Source organism: Hetaerina americana, unplaced genomic scaffold (genome assembly GCF_022747635.1).
Source record: "Hetaerina americana unplaced genomic scaffold, ioHetAmer1.1.p SCAF_1, whole genome shotgun sequence".
Lineage (NCBI taxonomy): Eukaryota > Metazoa > Arthropoda > Insecta > Odonata > Calopterygidae > Hetaerina > Hetaerina americana.
Window position 1 is genome coordinate 72,329,432 of NW_027286069.1, and position 26,078 is coordinate 72,355,509.

Genomic DNA, 26,078 nt, shown 5'->3' on the forward strand with positions numbered 1-26,078 from the left:
TCATTTTTGTTAGCATGTTCCCAGTTCCACTTCATGGCATGCTAATCGCCTAATTTTATTTTCAGAGATTTCCATCGACAGCTTATCCACAGGAAATTTCTTATTGCAAGAACCGGAAGTACCTGTAAGCTTTCTCCATGGAAGAGAAATTCCGGTTTAAAATTATCTTTTCAAATTTTTCAATTAAAAAATTTAAATACTGTCAAAAGATAACTATTCAATTCCACATAGAAAATAAGTTCAAAGTTTCACTTCGGTGGGGCATCATCAGACCCATGATAATGCTGTACCGCAGAGGAACCTAGGTCGCATTGAAGCGTGCTTTCTAAGTGGAATCACACAATTTTAATTTGACGCAATTCATCATGGAAAAATTACACAAATTACGCTTGAAACGATTAATATTATGAAAATTTTGAATTATCATGTAAATAAACCGCAGACATTCCATAATTTCAGTTAAGAATAAAAACATCAGGCTTAACTCTAAAAAAAATATTTTAATTCTCTGGGTCATTTTTTCGTTCGTCCAACATTGGTGAAATAGGCGTATTTAAGGGAGTTAGATAATAGATACGTGAAATGATAGGGTGAAGGAGTTACGAGGATGAAGGCGTGGTTATTGAAAGATGGGTATTCCATGATAAATTTGCATCATTCACTAGAAGGAAAATTCAGTACCTCATTTAATATCAGTAAGTCGGCTGTCAATGGAAAAGACTCACCGATTGATAATATGAAGTGAGTTATTTTCAAGGTATATATTACTACATCACATCCACATAATTTATTTAATAAACCAAAATCGAACAATTTCTTAATGCTGTCGACTTTGTTGCAATGGAAGTGAAGTTCACGCAACGGACATATAATTTCGCCACACTAACCATGAAAGCACAACCATTTTTAATGAGCTCAATTTGCCTTCTACACCTCAGTAACCGGCTCAAAACAATTACCTCGTAATTTTTTTCCCAGGAATCGGTTACTAAACATGAGAGCGCACAAAGAAAGGAGTTTCTAACTGACCGAGATGAGCCGGCCGTTCCTAGCGAGACGAGCCGACTGTTTGAAGGGGCATAAAAATCGTAAGACAATGACGGCGCCCAGGTTTAGCCCGTGTGTAGAGGGAAAGCAATTGCAACTATAGTTAGAGCCTCACCCGGACAACCAAATAGCATCCGGAAGATGTCAGTCCGCATCCGCTGTCTTCAACAGATACCGGCGGATGTGAAATATTTTCTGTGCTTCGTCATAGAAGCGCCCACCCGCCCGCACAACATTTGGTAGGCGAATCGTTAATTTTAATAGTATTATAAATTGTGCGAGCCTTTCTAAAACTGTTAGTAGGTGTATGTATGCATTTAAAATATAACAAATTACTTTTTGGGCAGTGCCCGAAGGTTTACCTTCAGACGACGTTTGCACCCGATTATTATCCGCGATATTAACTCAAACTAATTTTGGAACGTAACATAATGTAACGTAACGTAATGCACTCTTCTAACTTAACATTATGAAAACGCTGAAAAATATTTTTGAATAATGAATTTACAATTTTCGACAGATACTCGTTATTTCTAGCCGGGAGTTTCAAAATATTACACCGGACATCAAATACAGCCACTGACAATGAGAATTAGTGATATCTTGACGCCAAGAAAAAAGTAATGTTCATAAAAACACAGTTATTACTTTATTATAATAGCCGACATTACCTAGGTGGAAGAAATTATCACGAGAAATGAAAATGACCCTCAAATTCAGCACTGGTCCGCCAAGATGTAACATTTTGAAGGCTATTTCCTCTACGTATCCCTGTAGAAAATCGTTTCCTCTCAGCTCTATTCCATGAAGGTGGACACATCCACCCGCGACAAGGTCATCCTTCCCTCTCCCTCCGACCAAACACCGTCCAATGCAAGACCGTCGAACTCATACTTGACATCGGGAGCACACTAAAGGTTTAATACATGAACACTGGACGCAAAGCAGCGACCCGAAGCAGCAGGCAGGAGCAGAAATGTACGGGAAGTTCGGTCGGAAACGCTCTCACTATTGGAAGATGAAAATTTATTGTAGGACCAAACCGTCTGTTGTCTGTGAATGGATCATTCACGGCCATGTACTAATTTTTCGTACCAAAATACCATCCTGCTGTGTACATTTTTAAACTGTAGATTCTCAGCTTTATAATTAATAATGCGAAGAAAATGTCTGATGCAACGAATAGCCTGATGACATTTTTTTCCTTTTCATCAGTTTGAGCCTGAATCATCAGTTTATATAACATATTCACAAGGGTTGAGAGACATGAAAATCCATTTTAATGTTGACTGTTAATCCGTCGAAATTGGAGATCCTATTAACTGATATAGAATACTAATTCAAGACCTTGTCTGCTTAAGTTAGAATAGTGCGGTTTACATCAGGTCGCTCGTCAAAGCAAATTTAAAAGCGTGAATTTACCCCGAATGGTAACAAAAATTAAAAAATACCCCTTTCGGCTAATTACAATAACAAATATTTAAAAAACTTACCAGGACTTGTATGAACTTCCGAAGCGTATTAACAACACAAAGATCATCGAGACGGGAGTTCGATTTCGATGTGGAATTTCTGAAACTGGTTACAACGTAAAAGTATTCTGAAACCCGAGTAAGATTTGAGGTGAACTAGAGTTCGGGTAGTTACCCAAGTAGTTAAAAATACGCTCAAACGAACCAACGCTGAAAATATCTTTCGACAAACTTCAAGCGCAAAAGCTAGGAATCTATTCACCACAAAGTACAAATTTCTATTGTAGCCTAAGCGGGCTTTGCATCATTTCAACTTTTTAAAAGAAAAATTTTCGGTCGAACCGTTCATGCACAATTTAAATGACTTCATGAATTTTACTTTGTTTCCGAAAGTAGCGCCAAATGTCCGCGGAAGGCAAACATACGTACAGATAGGATTTGGTCTTTGTGGGAAACAAATTAAATGGAAAGAAAGAATGAAACTTAATTTTAAAAGTGGAACGAGCTTCAGTCGTGAATTTAGATATTCAGGTATCGATTGTTATTTGAATATGCGAAGTTAAGTCCAGCTCACGTTTAAACCACCATCCAGGAATTAATACATGTATAGGCGTCTTAAGGAATCACGGGGAACTTAATACTTTCATATTATTATTGAAACTTTGCAACAAGATTCTCTAGCATAAAAATCTGTTGACCAGATTGTTAAATTGACAAGATTAACTGAAGCTCCCAAATCACATATTTTATAAACATAAAGACATTACTAGGTATTACTTTTTACTAGATATCATAAGTCTGGTAATGGATTGCTAACACAGCCCCCGAACGCCCTCTCTATCATAAATACCGAAATGAAAGTGTACACTCGATTAAATACTTAGGAGTCACCCTCATTCACAAGTTCTCCTGGGTGACACAGATAGTTTTATTTAGTACCCAGTGAGTCACTGTTAAGATGTATGGCAATGGGTGATTACACATCAGACTGCCTTGACCCAAAATACCTTTCCTTCCTAGTGCGGCCGGGAAAACATTTTATTCTGATCCCTTATTGTTAGGGAGAAAAATGACATCTTAATTCTATCGGTTTTGCGCCTAATCACCAGAATTTTATTGACATGATCTTTCCTACCGCAGTACGATGGGGCTAATAATACATTTTCAACATCATTGCTAAAGAGACGTCCTTACAATGAATTCAGGAGATTAAATCTGAAATTTAACCTTCACTCCTGAAGTGATTCCCAACCTGCCTCCTCTAATATCTTGATGCGCTACTCAGTTTGTCGTAGCAACGATTTACAAATCCAGCTCCTCTACACTGCACGCGATCCAATTCAGCAATCAATCCAACTTCATGAGGATCCCATATGCTACCAACATATTCTAAATGACGCCTAAAAAGCAAAAGATGACGTCTCTATTTAACCTTTTAATCACATTTCCCCAACACCCATCCAATAAATCCCAATTTTTTGGCTTGTCCACACATTCCCCGTATATGCTTTACCCAGGAGAGGTCCCGAGTGAGGGTAATCGACCTTATACTTTCTATTTCAGTGTTCCTGATGTAGTAAGCGAGGGAAGGGTATTGCAAATTTAAAAAATCATCACTATGAAATGTTTTAAGTTTAATTCTAATTGCTCAGTGTTGCACTAATGCTGTATAGCATTTAGGTCATCTGCTAAAGCTGCTTTATCCTCAAGATTACGGACAACTCTGTAAACCACTGCATTGTCCGCAAATAAATTTACCTTACTACTGGCCACGGAGTTAAAGTCATTGACGTAAAAAAGGAATAAGAACGGTCTCATAACTCTTCCCTGATGAACACCTGAAATGACTTCTATTGCATTAGAGTTAACACCATTCTTGACCACTCTCTGTACCCGACCATTAAAAAAGTGTTTGATCCAGCCTAGGATATTATTATCTACACCAAATGTTTCTGGCTTTGTAAGTAGTATACTATGAGGTACTTTGTCAAAAGCCTTTTTAAAATCTGGAAAAACTGCTTCCATTGCTCTCTCCTGAACTAAGGATATCATGAACAAAATACCAAAGTTGTGTCTCGCAGGATTTAACCTTCCAGAAACTGTTCTGATCTTTCATCAATTAAACACTTGACTATCGAGGTGCCTCACTATCGAACTAGCAACCACATGCTCCATGACCTTGCATGATATGGATGTGACTGATATAGAACAGTAATTGCTCGGTTACTCCTTGTCTTCATTTTTAAATATAGGTGATACATCAGCCGTTTTCTAAACACTGGGAACCTTGTGGTCTGATAGCCATTTCTTAAATATGATTTCTAGAAACGATGCGATTTTCGACGCAAGTTCCTTAAATACGAGGGTGGTCCCAGGAGTACCCGACCCAACAAAGAAAACAAAAATTTTGGGGAAAAATATTTATTTTGCAACATAATCTCCTTTCAGCTCTATAAACTTTTCCCAGCGATGTTCAATTTATTCGATACCCGTTTTATAATAAGAACTGTCTTGCTCCTCAAAATAGCCATTAACTGCCGACATCACTTCTTCACGGTTGGAAAATCTTTGACCACCGAGCTATTTTTTCAAGTTTGCGAACAGAAGATTATCCGAGGGCGCTAAATCTGGCAAATAGGGTGCATAAGGTAGCAATTCAAACTTTAATTCATGAATTTTGGCCATTGCAATAACGGATTCGTGAGCATTGGGTCCATGAAACAACACGTTCTTCTTAGCCAAATGCGGCCGCTTTTGCTTGATTTCTTCGCTCAAACATTGCTGTTAGTTCGAATATAATTCGCCGTTGATAGTTTTTTTCTTTTTCAAGATAATCAATGCAAATTATTCCAGGCGCATCCCAAAAAACCGACGCCATGACCTTGCCTACAGATGAAACGGTCTTCGCCTTTGGAGACAGCTCTCCCTTTTGAATCCATTATTCTGATTGTTCTATTGTCTCGAATATGAGTGTGAAGTAATGGACCCATGTTTCATCCACGGTTATGAAATGACGCAAAAATTCTGCTTTGTTGCTGTGAAACTTTGCTAAACACTCAATTGAAACATCTTCACGACACTGGTTTTGCTCGAGTGAAAGCAAACGCGGCACCCAGCTTGCACACAGCTTTCTCATGCCCAAATTTTTAGTTGATATTCGATGTACCGCACTTTTTGAAATGCCTACTATTTCTGCTAGCTAGCGCACTTTCAGTCGACGGTCATCCAGCATCACTTTTTGGATTTTGTTCACCGTTTCTTGAGTCGTCACCTCATTTGGTCGACCAATGCGTAGCTCTTTCAAATTTTCTCCTAATCTTTATCTTGTGGATTCGGTTAACGCTTTCCGTAATTCCTACTTGGCATTCGCCCCAGATACCTAGTAATCATAAATGATCTCATCCCTATTGCTGCTAGAGATGTCATCACTAATATTTTTCACCTTGGCGTGACATCGCCTTTGACGTTGCAAAGCTTTTCTAGAATCCGCGTTGAACCATCTAGGCTCCGTATGATGTTTTATAAATTTACTTCGAATGAACCTGTTGACTGCTGAGCACGTGATATTAAGGAATTGATTCCACGTATCCGCAGTATTTCGGTATTTACTACCAGCCTTAAAATTAACAAAGTGACTGTGTAACACGCAATTTAAGCCTTTAATTATTCTTTCAGGCTTCTCATTTCGGACCCCGTTAAGGGAAAATTTAGCATTTACTGCCCTGTTGTCACTAATACCCTTTATAGTTTCTATGGTTAAAACTTTTACGGGTATGTTCGTTGCAAACAAATCAAGATTATTTTAGCCCACTTGGTGAAGTGACAAGTTAATGCATGGAGTTCAAGGTAAAGGAATGTAATAGCGACTCGCAGATATCTTTGTCTTTACCCCCCGTTTCAAAACCATATGTGCTCCAATCAATTGATGGGACATTGAAATCTCCACCGAGATTATTATGTCGCGATGGTTGTTATGGGATGAGAAACTTCTGATTTGCTGATCTAATTAAAGTATAGAATTATCTTTGTCGTCCGACGGTCTGTAAAATGCGCGAGCATAGATTCTTTGGGATTCAGGACTTTAAATTGAGCACCAAACGCTTTTAAAACCGTTGCCTGGAATCACCTCAGCCCTGCAGACGCGAGAATTCTTAACTGAAATAAAGACACCGCCCCCCGATTCTATTTACTCTGTAGCTTCTGTAAACGGAAAAGAATGTTGGGAAAAGTTCACCGTCGGTGATATCAGTGGATGACGAGCTTTCTTTTCCAATAATTGTATCTTCGCCTGCGATTTGAACAAGGTGATGATATTCCGCGACTTTGTTTGTAAACTTCGGCATTCAACTACTAACATATAAGTTTCCTTGACGTAATGGTTACTTGAATATTTAACGGGGATTGCTTTCCTTTATCATCTAATCCCTTGATAAAATTTCCGTCCGCTAGTAACTATCATGTATTAAGTGAATTATTGCATGAAACTCTAGCACTGACCCTTTACATGCCCACCATTTGACTAACACTTAAACCTAAAAAAGCCCTGCAGGGCATAAATATCTTACCCGCTACACACCCGACGGTCTCAGATGTGCAATGAACACCAGAACAGTTCATGAGGAATATGTGGACAAGCTAACAAAAAAATTATGACTAATAAATGAATATTGGGGAAATATGATGAAAAGATCAATGAGAAATGTTATCTTTCGCTCGTTATGCCTCATTTAGAATATACTGCTGGCCAAAGGATCCTCATGAATTTGAATGTATTGCCGAATAGGATGGCGCGCAGGGTAGAAGAGCTAGATTTGGGAAAAGGTTGTTATGACAAATAGAGTAGACAATCAAAATTATTAGAGGAGCTGCTCTTAGGGGAGTCACTCACGGAGCGAAGGTTAAATTACAGATTTAATCTCTTACATAAATTGGGAGGATATCCCTTTAGAAATGATGCTGAATATGTATTGTTAGCCCCATCGTACCACAGTAGGGGGGATCATGCCAATGAAATTCGGCGAGATTGGGTAGAAAAGGTAGATTTAAGCTGTAATTTTTCCCAAGAAAGATGAAGGACCAGAATAACGTCGACCGCGCAAGGACGGGTCGGTGTTTTGGGTCAAGGGTTGCCTGGTGTGTAATCATCCCCATGCCACACAGCGGTGACTTGCAGGGAACTAGGTATGCTGCTTCTCCCCCTCGAGCATGATAGGCTTTTCAATTCGCCACAAATTTGGCGCCTAGTTCGGGGAAAGCACTCTAAACGCATTGAATATTACGTCTCCCATTCGATGTCCCACATAAAGTCTACATGAGTATCGTTTACATTTCGACACCTTAATTTACGAGAATTCCCGTTTTGTAAAACAAAATGCAAAATTAAATGATAAAAATTAGTACATATAATGATAATACACCCTCCCCGGACTACAACCTTGACGTGGTGGAAGGGCTTGTGCGTTCCGATGACCCCTAGAGCTGTGCTGGCAGGAGTAATAAAAATTGCTCCTGATAGGTCGAAGGTTAGGAGCCAGACGAAAGGTAGTCCACGCAGCGTCTGTTCCTCAGTGAGGCGGCTGCAATGGCGTCTGACCCCAGTGGGGCGGCCAGTAAGTGATGGTGTCACGTTAAAAACACTATTGAGGAAGGCAACGGGAAACCACCTCAATTATCATTCCCTAGAAAAATATGATGGACAATAGAGATATTTTGAGTCCTGGCAACCACGGGGCTCGGCCCAATCGGCCGTGTGTCGTGCCCGGCAGCGGGGGAGGCAAGGCTTCCGCGGTCGTCATCCCACGAAACCCTTGCAAGGGAAAACCAGCAGCAGCAGAACAGAAGACGCAGGAGAAGAAAACCAAATTAGTTAGAATAGGAACGTGGAATGTTAGGACAATGATGAGGACAGGGAAATTGGAGAATGTTAAGCGAGAGATGGAAAGGGGAAATATAGATATTTTAGGTCTATGCGAGGTGAGATGGAAAGATAGCGGGGATTACTGGAGTGATAAGTATAGAATAATATACAGCGGTGGGGACGAGAGCCAACGAGGGGTTGCCATAGTATTAAATGAAGAGGTAGGAAGAAGCGTAGTCAACATAGAGCAGGTAACGGATAGAATACTACTAGTGGAGATAAAAGCAGTACCGACGAACTTAGTTATTATTCAGGTATACATGCCACCGAGCAACCATCAGGAAGAAGAGGTCGATAGGATATACGATCAGTTAGAGGACATGATCGCGTGTGTTCCTGCAGGGAAACATTTGATAGTGATGGGGGATTGGAATGCGACGGTAGGCGAAGGAAGAGATGGTGATGAGGTGGGCGACTACGGTTTAGGCACGAGGAATGACCGCGGGGAGAAAGCAGTTGAGTTCTGCAGGAGACAGGGGTTAGTCATCACCAACACTTGGTTTAGACACCACAAAAGACGCAGGTATACATGGAAAATGCCAGGTGACTCAGCAAGATATCAGCTAGATTATATCCTGGTTAGACACAGGTTTAGGAACAGTGTGATAAATTCCCACAGCTTCCCGGGAGCGGATGCGGACTCTGACCACAATTTAGTTGTTATGAAATGTAGCGTACGTTTCAAAAAGATAAGGCAGGGGCGGCGAGTTAGAAAATGGAATGTAGAAGCATTAAATGGGTTGAAAAAGAAGGAATACAAACAGGCGGTAGAGAAAATCATGGAGGATGTTAAAGGGCTTATAACTATCGAAGAAAAATGGGAAATGATCAAAAAAGGGTTGTCTAAAGCCGCAAAAGACACTATTGGAACCGTTAACGCTAAAAGGACTAGGAAACCATGGATCACGGATGAGATGATTACAAAGATGGATGAGCGGCGAAAATGGAAGAATATAAATACAGAATTAGGCAAAATGAAGTACAAAGAATTGAACAATAAATTGAGGCGGGCAACAAATAAGGCAAAAGACGCATGGTGGAAGACGCAGTGCGAGGATATGGAAAGTCTGCAGAGGAAGGGTGAAATCGGTGCGCTGTACAGCAAAGTTAAATCGTTATCGGGAAGTAAGAAAGGAAGAGCTATGCTAACAGTTAGAGATAAGGCGGGTAAGGTAATAGTTGACGCAGGAAAGATCCAAGAGAGATGGAAGGAGTATATAGAAGAACTGTATAGTAAAGAACTCAGACCAACAAAGTTAGACATTGAAAAAGAAAATGACGTAGAGGAAGACAGCTTAGGTCCAGGCATACTAGACAATGAGATAGAAAGGGCATTAAGGGAGATGAAACTAAATAAGGCCGTGGGGGTAGATAACGTTCCCGTGGAACTTTTAAAATGCTTAGGAAAATGTGGGAGGAAGAGGCTATATGGGCTGATCCGTAGCATTTATGAGGAGGGAATCTGGCCGGAAGGCTTCGTGAGATCAGTGTTAGTTCCTATTCCAAAAAAGATAAAGGCTACATCATGTGAGGACTATAGGGCATTAAGTTTGATATCCCACACATCTAAAGTTATTCTCAGGATCATAAGCAAAAGGATAGAGTATAGGGCATATGATGACTTAGGGGATGATCAGTTTGGGTTCAGGAAGGGAAGAGGTATATGTGATGCCATTGCAGTAATGAGATCACTAATCGAAAGGAATATAGAATACAACCACGAAGAATTTGTCTGATCCATGGATTTCGAAAAAGCGTTCAATAGAGTGAATTGGGAAAAACTAATGAGCATATTGAAGATAATAGGAATAGATTGGAGGGACAGGAGGCTAATCCGCAACCGGTACATTTCTCAGACTACTCAGGTGAGAATTGGGAACAACGAGTCCAGATGGGCAGTGTTAGGAAGAGGTGTACAGCAGGGTTGCCCATTATCACCGATGCTGTTCAACTGTATGTAGAGGAAATGATTAAAGAGGAATGGGAAGAACTGGAGGTAGGAATGAAAGTTGGTGGGGTTTCGTAAAATCAGTTAGGTTTGCTGATGACCAAGCTTTAGTTTGTCAGTCAGCCAAGGGGTTTCAAGCATTGCCGAGTGAATTGGAAATTCAGTGTGATAGATACAGGATGAAAATCAATATAAAAAAACAAAGGTCATGCGATTGTCCAGAAAGAATAAGGCTAAGCTAAACATTAAAATAGGAGGGCAAAAACTAGATCATGCAGAACAGTTTACGTATCTCGGAAGTGTTTTGGACCAACACGGTCAAAGTAGTAGGGACGTAATGAAAAAAATTGAACTTGGCAAAGAGGCTTTCATAAGGAGGAGGGAGTTGATGACAGGGACATTGAGTAAGGGTATTAAGAAAAGACTCGTAAAAACTTTGATCTGGAGCTATGTACGGCGCAGAAACGTGGTAATTGAAGCAGGAGGTTAGACGTAGACTGGAGGCTTTTGAAATGTGGATGTGGAGAAGAATGGAGAAGGTGAAATGGACCAAGAAGAAAACAAATGAGGAAGTACTTGGTATGGTGGGCGAATAGAGGGGTTTGTTGGGAGAAATGGAGGCAGGAAAAATGGAAGAAAGACGTATTGATCGGCAGTGGGATGTTGAAGACTGTAATGGAGGGAAGAATTTCAGGCAAACAAGGAAAGGGAAGGAACAGGATAGAGATGTTGGATGGGATGAAGGGAGGAAGAAAGTACTCAGAGTTGAAGAGGGACCTGATATAGAGTAGGATGATGAATTTTGTGTTTTGTTAGGAGTAATAAAATATTTGTTTGGTAGTTATGTCCATCGAAAAACCTACCTTAACCGGTAGATTACCTTAAAAAAATGATAATACAAAAGGTCAGTCGCTAAAAACTACGAATAAAATACACACCTGAACTAAATAAATACATTCTCACATTAATTCATTGAAACCAAAAGAAAATTACGTTGTCTTTGAGTTTAAATAACCAGTTCGCTGTATCCAAAACTATGTCAGCATCTACACTCTGATTTTCTCCCAAAATGCACCCTTTTTGAACTTCATACTACAACAATATAAATATATATATATATATATATATATATAAATATATATATATATATATATATATATATGGATATATATATATATATATGTATATATATGTATATATATATATATATGTATATATATTTATATTAACAGTACAGTATAACACACGACGATGCTGGCTGGTAACACGAACTTGTACTTCTAACCATGCCTTTGCTTCTTCTTCGTCAGGCATTTTGAGTAGGTACGGGTTCGGCATTTCTGCTTTCTACCAAAAGGCTCGTTTTCTTAACTCTAGATAGCCTGCGCGCCAAACGTTCCACTGCCCCCATAAACCCCTCCGGCTGTCTGCCACTGTTGACTAATCCCTCCCCCGCGTCAATCCCCTTCTGGCCTTCAGTCTTTCGACATCCTTTCGACTATCCTGAATTCCACCACAGCAACCATGGCCTTAAATAACTGCGCTCCAAAGTACGCAGAAAAATGGACTTGGTCCGAAAAAACGTCAGGTAGAATCAAATGAAGGGAGAAAAATGCTCAAAAACTGTATTTGGTTGACATCAAGTACACAAATAACGTTATTTAGTCTCAATTACTTCACGAAAATCTTTTTCGCATGACAAACAAATGTTAATTGCATTCTTTTGTACTATATAACGCTCAAATAAACACTTTGTACCTATGTAAGGAAAATTAACGTTCATGGTATTTCGAGGACCGGGCGAATGTGTCGGAATACTTGTGATATAACAAATATCTTCCTTTATATTGCCACATTTTTTAGTGAAAAATTAACATCTATGAGCTCTAAGCCGTGAAAAAATCCTCGAAACTTATAATTGGTTTAAAATTGGAAACTTATAAGGTTTAAGAGCTGCTTTTATAAATTAACGCAGGCATAGAATAGGCTTTGAACCATAGGAAACATTTGAACTACATCCACTCTTAATAATGCCTGTAAAATATACTGTAAAGTTAGTATGCATATGTATAAATTCACAGTCATTAGAATTCGATTCGAAGATTCTATTCCTCATTAAAACATGGAGGCGCTAGGCTCCTACGAAAGAAATTCACAACGGTTCATTCATTTGTGATTAAAAATGAAAACACGGTGCTCACATCTCGATGTAATCCTCGATCTAACTCCGTGTACCTCGGCGAATAAGTAAACTGTTTGCCACGGATTACTCAAATGTTTCTATTAAATAAATTAAAGTCAAAAAAGTTTCATAAACAGAAGAGCAATTATAGAAATTATACGAGGAATTCTATGAAGAGGCAAAAAGAGTAAGCCAGGATAGGATATTATGGAGGATATTAGTTAAAGAGAGTAAGCCAGAAGAGAACGCTGAGCAGGGTAGGGATGTATGTTATGCATTGTGTACAACATTAATGATGATGACAAATTATATTACAGCTTCGGAATAAGTGTGATGATACTTATTTCTTAGCATTGAGATCCCGTGAAACTAGAGAGCAGTCATAAACATCAAACGCTAATTAATGAGCACCAATGCAACCAGAACACTTAACTTATTTAGATATAAGAGGACGGGTAAATGTGTAAATATGACTGGAGTCAAAGATAATTTTATTCTGGAGACTACTTGAATGCAAAATAATCACATTCAAGGACAAGATCTTTGGAAAAAATAGACTTATACAATTTATAAAACCATAAACAGAGTAATCAACTAAGCCCTATACGGCGAGTGAAAATTCACACATCAGGGTAGGGGGGCCGGTTCCTTTCCCTGTGCCGGTTATGGTTTCCCAGGTAGATCTGGTACCCGAAAAATCACATAGCTGCAGGTGCCCAGAGTGCCGAACCCGGGACCCTCCGGTCAGCAGTCCAACGCTCTACCCACTGGACTACCGCGACCCGCATATATATATATATATATATATATATATATATATATACACACATATATACATATATACATACATATATATATACACATATATACATACACATATATATATATATATACACATATAACTCAGTATCCACATCTACAATAAACCCTGCTAGCCACGCTGGGCTACGTAATGGAGGATGATTCCAAACCAGACATTTATAATCGAAGCTGAATACAACTAAGATTTTAGGGTTTATCGGAAATTTTAAAATCAGAATATTCAAATGATGGAAGTATTTTTTTTACAAATACTGCATGCAAACTTTACACTGACTATAGAATCTAATTATAAAGTACTATTTTAAACATGTGGGATGATCTAACAGCAATGGTTACATTATCACCAGAGTTCGAAAGAAAATAGTCTACCTAATGTAAACATGTTATCGCAAAGTCGATTATCCTGATCCCTCATCGTTTATTGGAAAATTAAATCATATTGGTGCAACAATTTATCGCGTCCTATTTTCACCATCGATTTTGGCAAGAGAGTGTTAACAATACATTTTTATCATTATAAAAAAGAAAATTCCTTATCCTTTACGTGGGTATTTAGTCTACAATACGTAATGCATGTTAATGAAGTATGTATTCCCATCGCTACAAGCACCCCGATGCCCACCTAAAATATTGGAGTAAAATCTGTATGCTTTCGGCGTGATATTTAGTGAAGTTTTTTCCAAAATCTTGTCTCGATGCAACTGTTTACATTACCAATAGCTAAAGGCCCTTCCATAACGGCGCAGAATATGCTGTTACTTTTAGCTGCATCCGATATTTTTCCCAAAAGAATTCGCAATTGGAACAGGAGAAATTGCATACATCCAAATAAAGTGGCCTTCAATCAACAAAGAGACCATAGCATTACGCTTGCAAACGCTTACCGCGTATAAAACCTTTTTAGCACATGGAATTAGCACTATCGCGAAGAGGGCATAAGATGCTGGCGAATAAATAAACACAAGCGACGCGTGTTTGGCATGATGAAGGAGCCCATCAACGCAAATAACGAGCAAGGCCGAGCAAACGAGGTTGAAAAAAAATAATGTTTGGACTCCAGTGCTAAGCGATTCCCTCTGTTTTGAGCGACGGATAATTGGAGGTTTTCCCCTCCCAGCTCTTTTTTACACGTGCATATTTTTGCATGAATAATACGGGCATTGTAATAGGTGTGGCCCCTGTCGGGGAAAAATTTAGGGTTCGTGGGTAAAAGTATTAATATACGCAAGAGCACGCGCTCAATATGGTGCCATGAATAACACATCACCGCGTCGAAATCATTATCTACCTACCTATTCCTTCCACAGCCGGCACGCTTTTTCTTCGAAGGCGGCGGTGCATTTACTTCGGAATCCTATGAATGAACGAACGCTACGACGACGACACTTTCCAGTCTCGACTTAATAGTTGGAAGTGGAACAGATTTTGAAATGAAAGCGACGATGGCGTTTAATATAACCAAACTACGACAGTAGTCTTCCGAGGAAATTTGCGTAAGTTAGTTTTGATTCCGTAGGAATCACTAGCGAGAGAAAACAAAAGCTTATTTAATTAGATTTTAAGTCTGCTGTCTTAACTGTCAGGCGTGACATGAAAGAAATGGATAATTCTTCCCATCGAGTCCTTGGTTTTCTGTAGGTAAGGGTGTAGGCGTACGTACGCGGGCTGTATTCACCACGCATTTCAAATCCATCCCCTTGCAGAAAAAATATGCATACATATTATTTATATATATTTATATGTCAGGCACTTGAAAAGTTATAAATCGATCCTGATTATCAGAAGATCATTAACACGACAATTAACGATACAATATTATCTGCATACAAGCATATAAAATGATTAAAGTAAGTGGATTATTTACCCTCAAATCCGTCAAATTTATTGTAATCGAGTTCCTCGGTTTTGGATTTGGTGTGCATTTTTTAGGCGTATAAAGTAGTTATGGCACTTCATAGCAGATAAATTATAAATTGTCACGCTCTCCAAACACGTCCAACATATTGATCATTCACTTCCATCGAGAAAACCAGCACACGAAATTATGAAGTGTCGGGTACAATTGAAGAGTAGTCTTGACGCCGTTCTCTGTTGGTTTTCGGTCAAATATTTACTAAAATTGTCCTCTCGAAGAAATAACTCAAAGTCAAAGCAACCTTGCTCGGTGGACAACCTAAATGTGCTGCGACTAAGAGGGAATGTGCTGCAAGTATTAGCGATGCATGGACAGATATCTGTGAAAATGAAGTATCCAAATCAATACTCAAGTGTCTTGGGTTTGCTAGGCAAGAACGTCATTTTCAAAATAACCAGAGCAATCATCGAAACTCACGCAGTTTTGCGTCCTTCACTGGCCCAGATTAGATTTGAGCTATAAAATATAGGAATACATTATCCATGGAATGACTCTCATTGTCTAAGAGAAGAAAATATGATTTCATAAGCATCTTTTCATTCAAAAGATTTTTCGAAAAAAAAGCAACAAATAATAGAATTTGTGCGTGGTAATGCTCCTCCAAACGCATACGTCATGTAATCGTGCTGTCTAGGATAACCTATTTCCCAATTCATTCTACCATGATATCCTTTTGAGTAGACAAAGCTGATCCCTCAATATCTCTATCTCGCCTATCGTTTTCAACTCACTGTTTAAGCATTAATTCTTCCTCTCCATTCATTCATTTAATATAACCACGATTTTATAAACATAAGCAAGACATTTCGATCAGAATTTCGGCAAATTTCTGTGCCCAACTGTTTGTTAATTAATAATATAATAATTTGGTCGGAAGATTTCATAATATTTTTGTTAGATTCGATCCCAAAAAAGGGAAAGGCAACCATAATTGAAGACTACGTATATGACAATAAGGTTGATTTCGCAAGCAGCTTAAAGGTACTTAGTATCGCCAATAGGAGGATGGAGATGAGAGCAATGATTTATTTAGGGAATTGTCAGTTTGGATCCAGGAAAAGGAGAGGCACGCGAAACGACATGGCGGTAATGATGTCACTAATAGAGAGAAACAAAAAATACAGTTCCGATGTATTTGTTCGCTCTGTAGATTTCGAAATGTTTGATGCAGTGAACCAGGTAGAATATAAAAAATCAAGGAATGTATCGTAGAAAATATGAGTTGAACGGAGGAATGGGAGACTTATCGTTAAATTGTACTTGTTTCAGACTGCTCAGGTGCGAATGGTGATAGGAAATTCGGGATGGGCTGCGTTAGGAAGAGGGGTAAGACAGGGGTATCGCTGTTCTCGTACCGGGAGGAAATGGTGCAAGAGGCTTGGGAAGAAATAGAGATAGGAATTAAAGCCGGTGGGGAATTCATGAAATCAGTTAGGTTTGCGGATGATCAAGTTAAGTTAGCCAGTCTGCCAAGGGGTAACAAGCATTTCTGAGCGCACAAGAAAATCAGTGCTTTTGGTATGGGATGAGATTCCAAGTTAACACAACAAAGGTTATAGGGTTTTGGAAAAAGGAAGGCTAAGTCGAAAGATAATATAGGGGGGTAAAATCTAGTGCAGAGGGAACAGTTTAACCACATCGGCAGTGTTTTCGATCAAGATTGTTACTGGAGCCGGAACATAAAAAAGAAGAATTTCTGCAGGTAAAGAAGATTTCAAAAGGAGGAGATAACTTATGACAGGGTCGTTGAGTAAGGATGATACGAAATGGTTAGTGAAAAGTTTGATATGTTGTGCAGGTATGTATGCCGCGGAAAGATGGTCATTGAAGCAGGTTGATAGGCGTAGATAGGTTTTGGAAACGTGTACGTGGATAAGGATTGAAAAGGTGAAGTGGGCAGAAAGTGGGCAGAAACAAATGAGGAAGTGCTGAACATGATGGGGGAGGAGAGGGAAGGATTAGTGTATTAAAAGCATTTTGATAGAGGACGGAATGTTAAAGAATGTAATAGAGGGGAGAACGTTAGATATACGAGTATTGGTGAGAAAAAGGATAGACATGTTGGACGGAACGAAAGGATGTAGAATATACGCGGAATTGAAGCACAGTTTAATGTACATTCGGGTACGAGACGAAGCTAAGAAATATCTCGGCATCCATCCAAAACCTACATTAAACGGCAGATTACCAAATAATAATCTACTTTCTATAGGATGAAAGAATATTTCTATGTATTCAAACATGAGAAAGTTTTAAACTTGCGAGTTGAATTAAGGCATCGGCGAACAGTCCTTGTGTTATCGATGCCCTTATGCCTTGATACCTTTCGGCTTGTAGAGCCCCCGAAAATTAACATTAGTTTACTTTGATATTAAGGCCGAAAAATATTCTTAAAAATACCCAAAACAATCATATGGCGAAAAAAAAGGAACTGAATTGCACCAGAATGCATTTCCTTCATAGAGATAATATGTATTCAAGATTAGGCCGCAGACTTGCCACAAAGTACATCTGCTGTCAGCCGTTTACTTACTGATAAGGTATCCAAAATTACATTGGAAGATGACTATACAGGGAACTCATTTCAAGTAAGGCGACCCATTATTTCCTTCATGTTTGGCGAACTTGTTACTGTCATCCTGTTCAATTAAATTGTTAACTTTGGCAAGAAATAAAACCAGAAGTAACCAGAGGAAATTTCGATGATTTTAAAACTCGGAGAAAAGTAAAGAATTCACTAACGTAAATATTTAAGATGTGCATGACTTTTGGTTCACCCCGTTATCAGGAAGAATTAAGTTAGTTTAAGAGGTGATGATTCGATTAAAAAACCTCCGCCTACCAGTAAGTGCTGTATCTCAGCTCTTCAATGCGACCAACGGACTTCAACCTTTCTTTACCGACAACATTGGCCTCCCTTGAACCATTTCATTTCTGTATGCAACGTAGCTTTTAGTATATTTTTTCACGGTGCTTTCTTTACTTATGTAGCTACAGAATGGATTTACTAAGCTGAAATCGACAGTTGAATGGTTAAATGAGAACATAATATTGCAGATAAAGACCTTTCTGTATCAGATTTCTAATATTGGTTTTCTAATATTCCACGAAGTAACGGCTGTACTATATTATCTCGATAAATACAATATGCCAACTCAGCAACGTCCTTCATTGGGAATACTGATTTCTGAGAATTCATTTTGATTTTGAATAGCGACCGAAAAGTGAAGTGCATGTAAATAAATAACTTGGCTGCAAATGAATTTCCCTTTTGTCCTACGAAAATGTATCTCATACCCTCGCGGTAGGTGACAAAATACACCATAGATATATTTCTTTCGAGTCAAGCATGTATTTAGCCCGGCCTCGATTATTATATTAGTGCTTTTCTTTGAATATTCTAGTGAAACTTTCAACGTTCTTTCCACCTAAAATTTCTTTTATACAAATCGATTTAATTTTTATGGCGATTTTAGATTCTTAATGACAGCATTTGATGTCTTAAGAGAACTTTAGACTAAAATAAATATTCAGAATATCGATTCAAGATACATTATTATTAGCCTTGTAGACCCAATGGGTATTCTAATATGCCTTTTTGGGTAGTGATCGATTTTTTCTGTTATATTTATCAAATTTTCCTTAATAAACAAAAAATAAGGGGATATTGAACGTTATTCCTGTTCCGCTCACGATAATTGCGTTTTCTAAATTGCTCAAGAAACAACAATTTTGGACACCGAGGTCAGGTATATCTATCAGTGAGCACGTAATAACATGTAAATGTGATGGCAGTTTTTAAATTATGGTAGGGCTGGTTTGATTCAATATCAAATTATAAATTATAGAAGGGTATCCGAAGCCTCACTTTGAAAGACTATTTTCATAATTTTTCAAACTAAAAATACACATACTAAAAATTGAAACATAAAACTCAAATTCATCTGCAACGAAAAATCAAAGTGAGCCTACAGGCCTGTATACTTAAGAAATGTTCGCCTCATAAAGTGAACAAGCATCAAGAGTAATTTATCTGACATAGAATGAAACTCGAGAGGAAACAAGACAGTGAGCTTTTAAGTCTCGCGCCGCTATGACAGATGATTAGCATTGCTCAAAATGCCATTCCTGCTGTATAATAAAAATATTCTTCCCCCAAGAAAAGTTCATTCTGCACCTTTTTGAACCACGTCAATTAATTGTTCCGTTGCCATTTTTTTATGGAGTCCGAAGTCTGTATTCGATTCCCCAAACCTATGACTGAATGATCCAATATTGAAAAAAACAGAGATGACATGATAAAATTTTCACCAATTTCAACGAGAATGTAATACGTGTGGTTAAATGAGTCACGATGAAACATTTATAATTACTTAAAATGGATAATTCCGAACCTTTTGCAATTCAAATGAATATCCACTTCTTAAAACTTTTGAGTCGTTAAAAACAAAAGAAAACATTATTACGCTAAAATATAGCCTTCGTCGAACCAATACATTCTCAATATGAATGATGTTTAAAATTTATACGAATCCTTAGCATTCCGACTTTGTACGATGGCATAAATGTCATCAAATGGCAGAAAAATAATCTAGAAAGTGGAAAAAAGCATGCCATGGTGAGCATTTACGTTCATTTTCGAAAATCAAAATTTCACGAAAAGAGTAGACTTATCTCCTTTCTCTACACTTCCAGGGAAGAGGAAACGCAAATTATATCGGCCGTTGAGAGACTTTAAACTGGATTAATGCATATGAAAATATCATTGAGCTCTTTCAAGAACAGGTAATTTCCACTTAAACCTGAATATTACACATAAATCGAAGATTATTATAAAAAAAACTTATCTGGAACAAAGGGAATGGAGAGCAGGGGGGTTGGGTTTCCTCGGAAGCATTTTTTAAATGCAGAATTTCGCTTCAATTACACATTTGGGTTTCCTGCCCCCCAGCGGAAGGAAAGCATCCCCTCTTTGGGTCGCTCAAGATACCGTTCCCAGGAGATGACTTTCCAAACACGCGATGCGTCCTCCTCGCGGGGGAACAAAATATCGCCGGTGACGAAAAAAGTGATTCGCGGATAAAAGATCGGGAAGCAGCCGCACACCTCCAAGCGAGCGAGAGGGCCCCGTCGGTCCCCCTTCCTCCCTCCCGCCATAATTACGACCGAAGCCGAGCGGCCACGCCTGCTCACGATCTCGCGGTGGGCTAGAGACGGAAATAAGTGTTGCAGAAAAATTTAACCAGAGCGTGTCGCCCTTCGATTCACGACCGTTTTCGCCGTCGGGAAACCATCCATTTGCTGAAATTTTATTTCCAGCCGAGCGCAATCACATCAATGTTGGGTTCTTGGCATCCCCGAGAGTTGAGGTCATTTCGCTACGTTGACGCAATCTAAGTAAACCACGATGATAGTGCAAGGATTCGAACCAAACTACCCACAGCTTTAGGATTTAAAATGTTTCGAGAGCTGGGGATATTCATCTTTGGCCAGCTGATCCGTCTCTCCGATGTGACCTGTGTACAACCTTAACTATGGATCAATTATTTTTCCTAAGACTACAGAACTAATAAAATTTATTCATGACTCTATTAACTGGAAAACGTAAGCACAAATTGCAAGAACTCGTAGGGATATTGTGGCGGCACCTAAGTAGAAATATATTCCACGAATAATGGCTAAATATTTAACATAGTTAACTACACTATTAAGTTACTGCCGCTTCAGTGAGATAATTTCTCAATATTTTATTACTATGAATACAAAAAATAAGAGTTACTACGAGTTAGTTATGATTTATTTTGACTTGATGCGATTGATTCAGCTTCGACTCGGGATAATTATTAAAAGCAGCTTACCATGGGGCCAATCCCGGCAAGATTTATGCGTAGGAATATTAGGTAGACTGGATAGTATTTTGGCAAAATTGGTTCATCTTTGGGCTATTAAAACAGTCTTAAAGATAGTGGCACATGATTTCATGGAAATAAACTGAAGATTGCTCACAACGGGATAACAAAGTTGATATTTGTAATGAAAATGAAGTCAGTGGGATAATAGAGAGATTGATTAGAAAAAATATTCAATGGACGAGAACGTAGTATGAACGCATTTTGACATAAAAACATCGTTGACGATGATAATAAAAGAGACAAAATAGGGATGGAAAAACTCAAAGCCGCAATTATACACCTTTGCGCACACAAGGCCCCGAATTCGATGGTATATTCAGAGCTTAATGAAAATTTTGGAAAGGAAGAATTTAACCAAGCTATATGAACTATCTTTGACACATTCAACTTCACACAGTCAATAAATGCCTTAAGCTGATCCAGATATTCGCCTTAAGCCATTATCCTGATATTCGTCTAAATGTTCAGCGTCTTCGTTATTTAACCTCCTGAGAAGAATATAAATTTCACTTCGAGTGAAAACTGTACTTCATCGGCCTTAAAACAATTTTCAAGGAAAAAGGAGAAATTTTCATTTGGTAGAATAAGCTGCTAATGCGTTTTAAGTATCGATAACAAAAGCATATTTCTGTGGTTGTGACGGGATGCCAATCAATTTCTGGTTTTATTGCGGAGTTGCTCGCCGCCAATAAGCGCCTATGACATCCGCACCCAAGCCATTTGACCCGCAATAAGTGTGGAAATGGGTCACCAGGAAATGTGGGTGCCCCGCACAATATTTTCGTACCAACTGGATTTCGCGATATCCTTCCTTACTCCTTCGCTTGAAGGGACTGAAATAAATGCTATGAAACTCTTGAGTAGTCAAAAGAAAGAAAGGGACACGTACAAAAATGACACGCCGTCGGTTAAGACGAAGAAAGGTGTAGGGAATATGTACGCCAAATATCTGAAAAATATAATGCATGGTATCATTTTCTCCAGAGCGAAAATTAACCAAGGAAATTAAAAATATATGAAAAACATTGCAAATTACTGCATACCTCCACTTAGCAATTACTCTGATTTAAATGATAGATCCATCTATCATTTTTTTAGTTCATAAGCTATAATAAGTACTATTATTATAATTATTGCACTACTATTCAAAGATTTTCTATCGTTCTCGACTTTTTCTATCGTTCTTGTTTATCCTTCCGATTCTACTACGAAGCGATGAAGGAAATTTTCAAGCGATTCCCCTCTGATCTGGCGATGCAGTTCTATCTAATGAAAAGTCTCGACGCTCCCAGCTCTCCGGCAAGGGAGGAAAATCGTCAGCACTGTATGAGTCGAATCATGTGGGCCAAAACCGTTTCAAACACATTGCTGGCTTGATCTCCTGAATTACACAAAAAAAATTCACGCGGGCGAGAGCGTTTGATGAGTCATGAAGGAATGAAAAACACTGCCGTCCCGTTTTTTACAACTATTTAATATTCGCATCGCAAATTTATACTCTTAGATCACTTTATTTAAACATTGAAATGTCACATAAATTAAATTGTGAAAATTCGTTTATTCAAAAGACTATATTCTTCCCTTAATCACTGCTTATCAATTACAATAGTTTCCCCATAACTGTTATGCGTGTGTGTGTATACACACACATGTCACTTTAATTACTTCCCATAACTGTGGTTACCCGAGATTGATACAGTAACCTCGGCTACTAAGAAATGACCAATAATTACTCTTTACCCAGGGCTCTTATTAGTTAGACATCAAAGTCTGACTTTAAGTAATTTTAGACAAAGTACTTCAATTTATTAATTTCTTCGAACTACTTTCTGCACATTTCTGTCTCCAGTAACATGCATACATTTTTCACATGGACTCTTTTGCTTTTAAACCTTCTAATATATATCGTATTGAGAGGCCCTTGGACCATCTATTAACCTCCTCAGCCCGCCACTTCCGCTCAAACCATTTATTCCACTTTCAAGTATCTGTTCGGTTTCGACTCACATCCATTCTTTGAAAATGGCCAAACTTCGTTCCTGTTCGCTTATCACCATTGCATCCAATACAATTTTTTACATGAATCACTCATTCCTCATCCAATCTTTCCTATACATAACGCAGACACTCACCAAGAACCTATACCCATGACTGCATGGATTATTCGACATTTATGCCCATCCTGACATAACAAAGTTTTCCTTCCATCAACAATGTCGGGAGGAGTACAGTTTAATGCACAACCATCTTTCCTCCCTTAGAAAAACATTCATTTCTTTATTATAATCCCCATCAACTATACTACCAACAACATTTCAGGTCGAATTCTCTAGTCTTTTAAGCTTTTCATCCATCCTAGCAACTTCTATTCGAGTTCTCAGTCTAGAATACTGCATTGTCGGCGTAAGGGAGAATGGGTACATTAATGCATCTCTAACCTCTACAACTACTTGAATCCACAACTCAAGTTATTTATCCATAACAACAGTCAACATAATTTTTGAGCATGATAAGAGTAACCCTCTAAAAAGTGATGAATTGTACGTGTTTTATCAGGTAACCTGAATTATATCGCAGATGTATAATCGCGATGCAAACAAATGATAAAAAAAGGAAATTATCAATCACTAGTGGCTGAAATTTTCCGCGCAGGCACAAATTACGAATTTTCGCGTTTTAGCACCCACTATTACGCATTCATTCTAAAGAAAAAACTTGGATTTTCAAACTAAAATAAAAATTTTTCTGCTAAGGAAACAGAATGCCCCTTTTCATTCGGGTTGAAGGCAAACTTCAAACGACTATGCAAACCCAATTACGGAGTAAGTCGAAGGAACGCGGTAACGCAATGATTCTGAAACTGATTCCTATCAGGGAAAAAGGGTACCAATATGCGTTTACATCGTCATCTGTCTTGGTTGGATTTAGATTCGGATACCCGAAAACCCGAATGGTTCTTACGCTGAGAAATTCTCGTATTTGTGTGTACATCAGCGGGTGCATCCGTGTTAGTATCCAACTGCTGCGGCATTCCAGGCAGTTTTTTGCATTTGAATAAGAGGACACCGGCCGATGTATAAACCAAAAATCCTCATCATAAGAGGGGAGCGATGACTTCAGCGCCAAAATACGCAACAAATGCCTCTCCCTCTCGTCATGTTATGTCGAGTCAGATATTTCTCCATAGTTTTAAGGCATAACTTTCACTTTACAGACTGATTTACCATGAGAGTGAAAATATTGAATTAACTAATTCAAATTAAAATACGTATTATCTTCCAGCTTCAAGGAACACAGGTGACAGATTTGACACACCCAACCACCAAATGAATTATTTTTTTAAAAATGTTACATTTGATTATCCTCCTAAATAACTATTGGGGGCCTGTCCATAAAGGCATAAAAAATGTGTTCAAATAAATAGAATCAAATATTACTATAAAAACAATTAATATTAAAGTAATTACGCTGTTTTTTATAGCGAAGGATTTTTCAAAAATATTTAGAGAATGAATGAAATTCGTTTTTTGGCCTTTAATTCAATCTTAAATATGCTTCAAACAGTTAATTAAAGCATAATTTATCACAATTTCTAATGACACCACCATTTGCGACGAGCATGTGGTTTCATTTACCATAGTTCGCCAAATATGCAAAAATATATTTTGGTCTGAATAAAATATTGTCTGGCAATTCTCTTTCACTCAAGCATAATTATGATGATTCTTAGACTACGTTATAAAATTTGATACAAAAATGACATGATAAGTCTTAAACTTTAAGCTCTGTTTAAGATCAACTGTTATATTTCAATGCTATTAATTTCACATGCCATTCTTGAACTAGTCCTGATAGCTTATATGAATATTGTGTCAATAACTGGAAGTCATATTTCCCATCGGGATCTAAAAAACTTTCCCTTAAACCTGAAAACCATTAACTTAAGTTTATCAACATGATTCAGACCAAGAGTGTCTAAACTGTAGGTAATTAAAAAATAATTACATCTACTTTAAACACAAAGATCGTGCTCGGTAGATGAGTTCGTGAAATACAATAAATATTTTCGTAGCTATGAAGATGAAAAATATAAAGTTTCTGGTAAATAAAACTTCAAATTTTAACTTGAGTAAACATACTGTAACATAAGTAAAAGGTCGTTAATTTGTAAATTTATGCAAACAACCGGATAACTAATGAATTATATTAATAAATAAAAAGGATAAAGCCAAGCAGAGAGATATAAATGCATTTTAAGAAGAGGCGATTTCAGACAAAAAAAAATAGTACAAACAAAAAGTAGTTCTGACCAGAAAGCTGATCCTTCCTATACATTTGTTCCATTGCAATTACTACCATCGCACTCTTTTTCATAAATATGCATTAAACCACTCATCCTTTCGCTGCCAGGAGATTGACACACCCAGTTCCACGTAGCAATTAAATAGTGAGGGAATATTGAAAGGTTTACAACTTTCCCGCCCACGTAATACCAGGAACTCACAGTTGTCGTCATCGAAGACGCTAAGAGACGGAACATCTTTTTTTCCATGCTCGCCAGATGACGCAGCTGAAGCTGGCCTCCTCGGTGAGGCATCTCCATTCAGCTGGTCGGTTGTCTCCTCCACAATCGTTTCCAGGACGAACAAGAAGTTCCCACTGCCGCCACCAACTGCGCTGCCAAGGTTCGTAACATCGTGACTGCTAGCGCTCTCTAGCAGAGGTTCTGCGAAGCATGCGGATTCCGCCACTACTATCGACTCTTCATCATCTGTGAAACGAATTTAAGCACCATAGTTAATATCCTCAGAATTACCCAAATATTTACAGGATAATTACATAATACGAACACGTAAAAGGTTA

The 26,078-nt window shown here is 38.3% G+C and overlaps 1 protein-coding gene across 1 annotated transcript in view; it reads right to left on the reverse strand.

The window, feature by feature from the left end:
* Nucleotides 1-26,078, reverse strand: part of LOC139685851 (uncharacterized transmembrane protein DDB_G0289901-like) — a 109,053-nt gene that overhangs the window by 4,405 nt on the left and 78,570 nt on the right. The window contains exon 2 of the mRNA XM_071583004.1: nucleotides 25,720-25,986. Coding sequence (XP_071439105.1) covers nucleotides 25,720-25,986 — 267 coding nt within the window. The remainder of the gene's footprint in view (nucleotides 1-25,719; nucleotides 25,987-26,078) is intronic.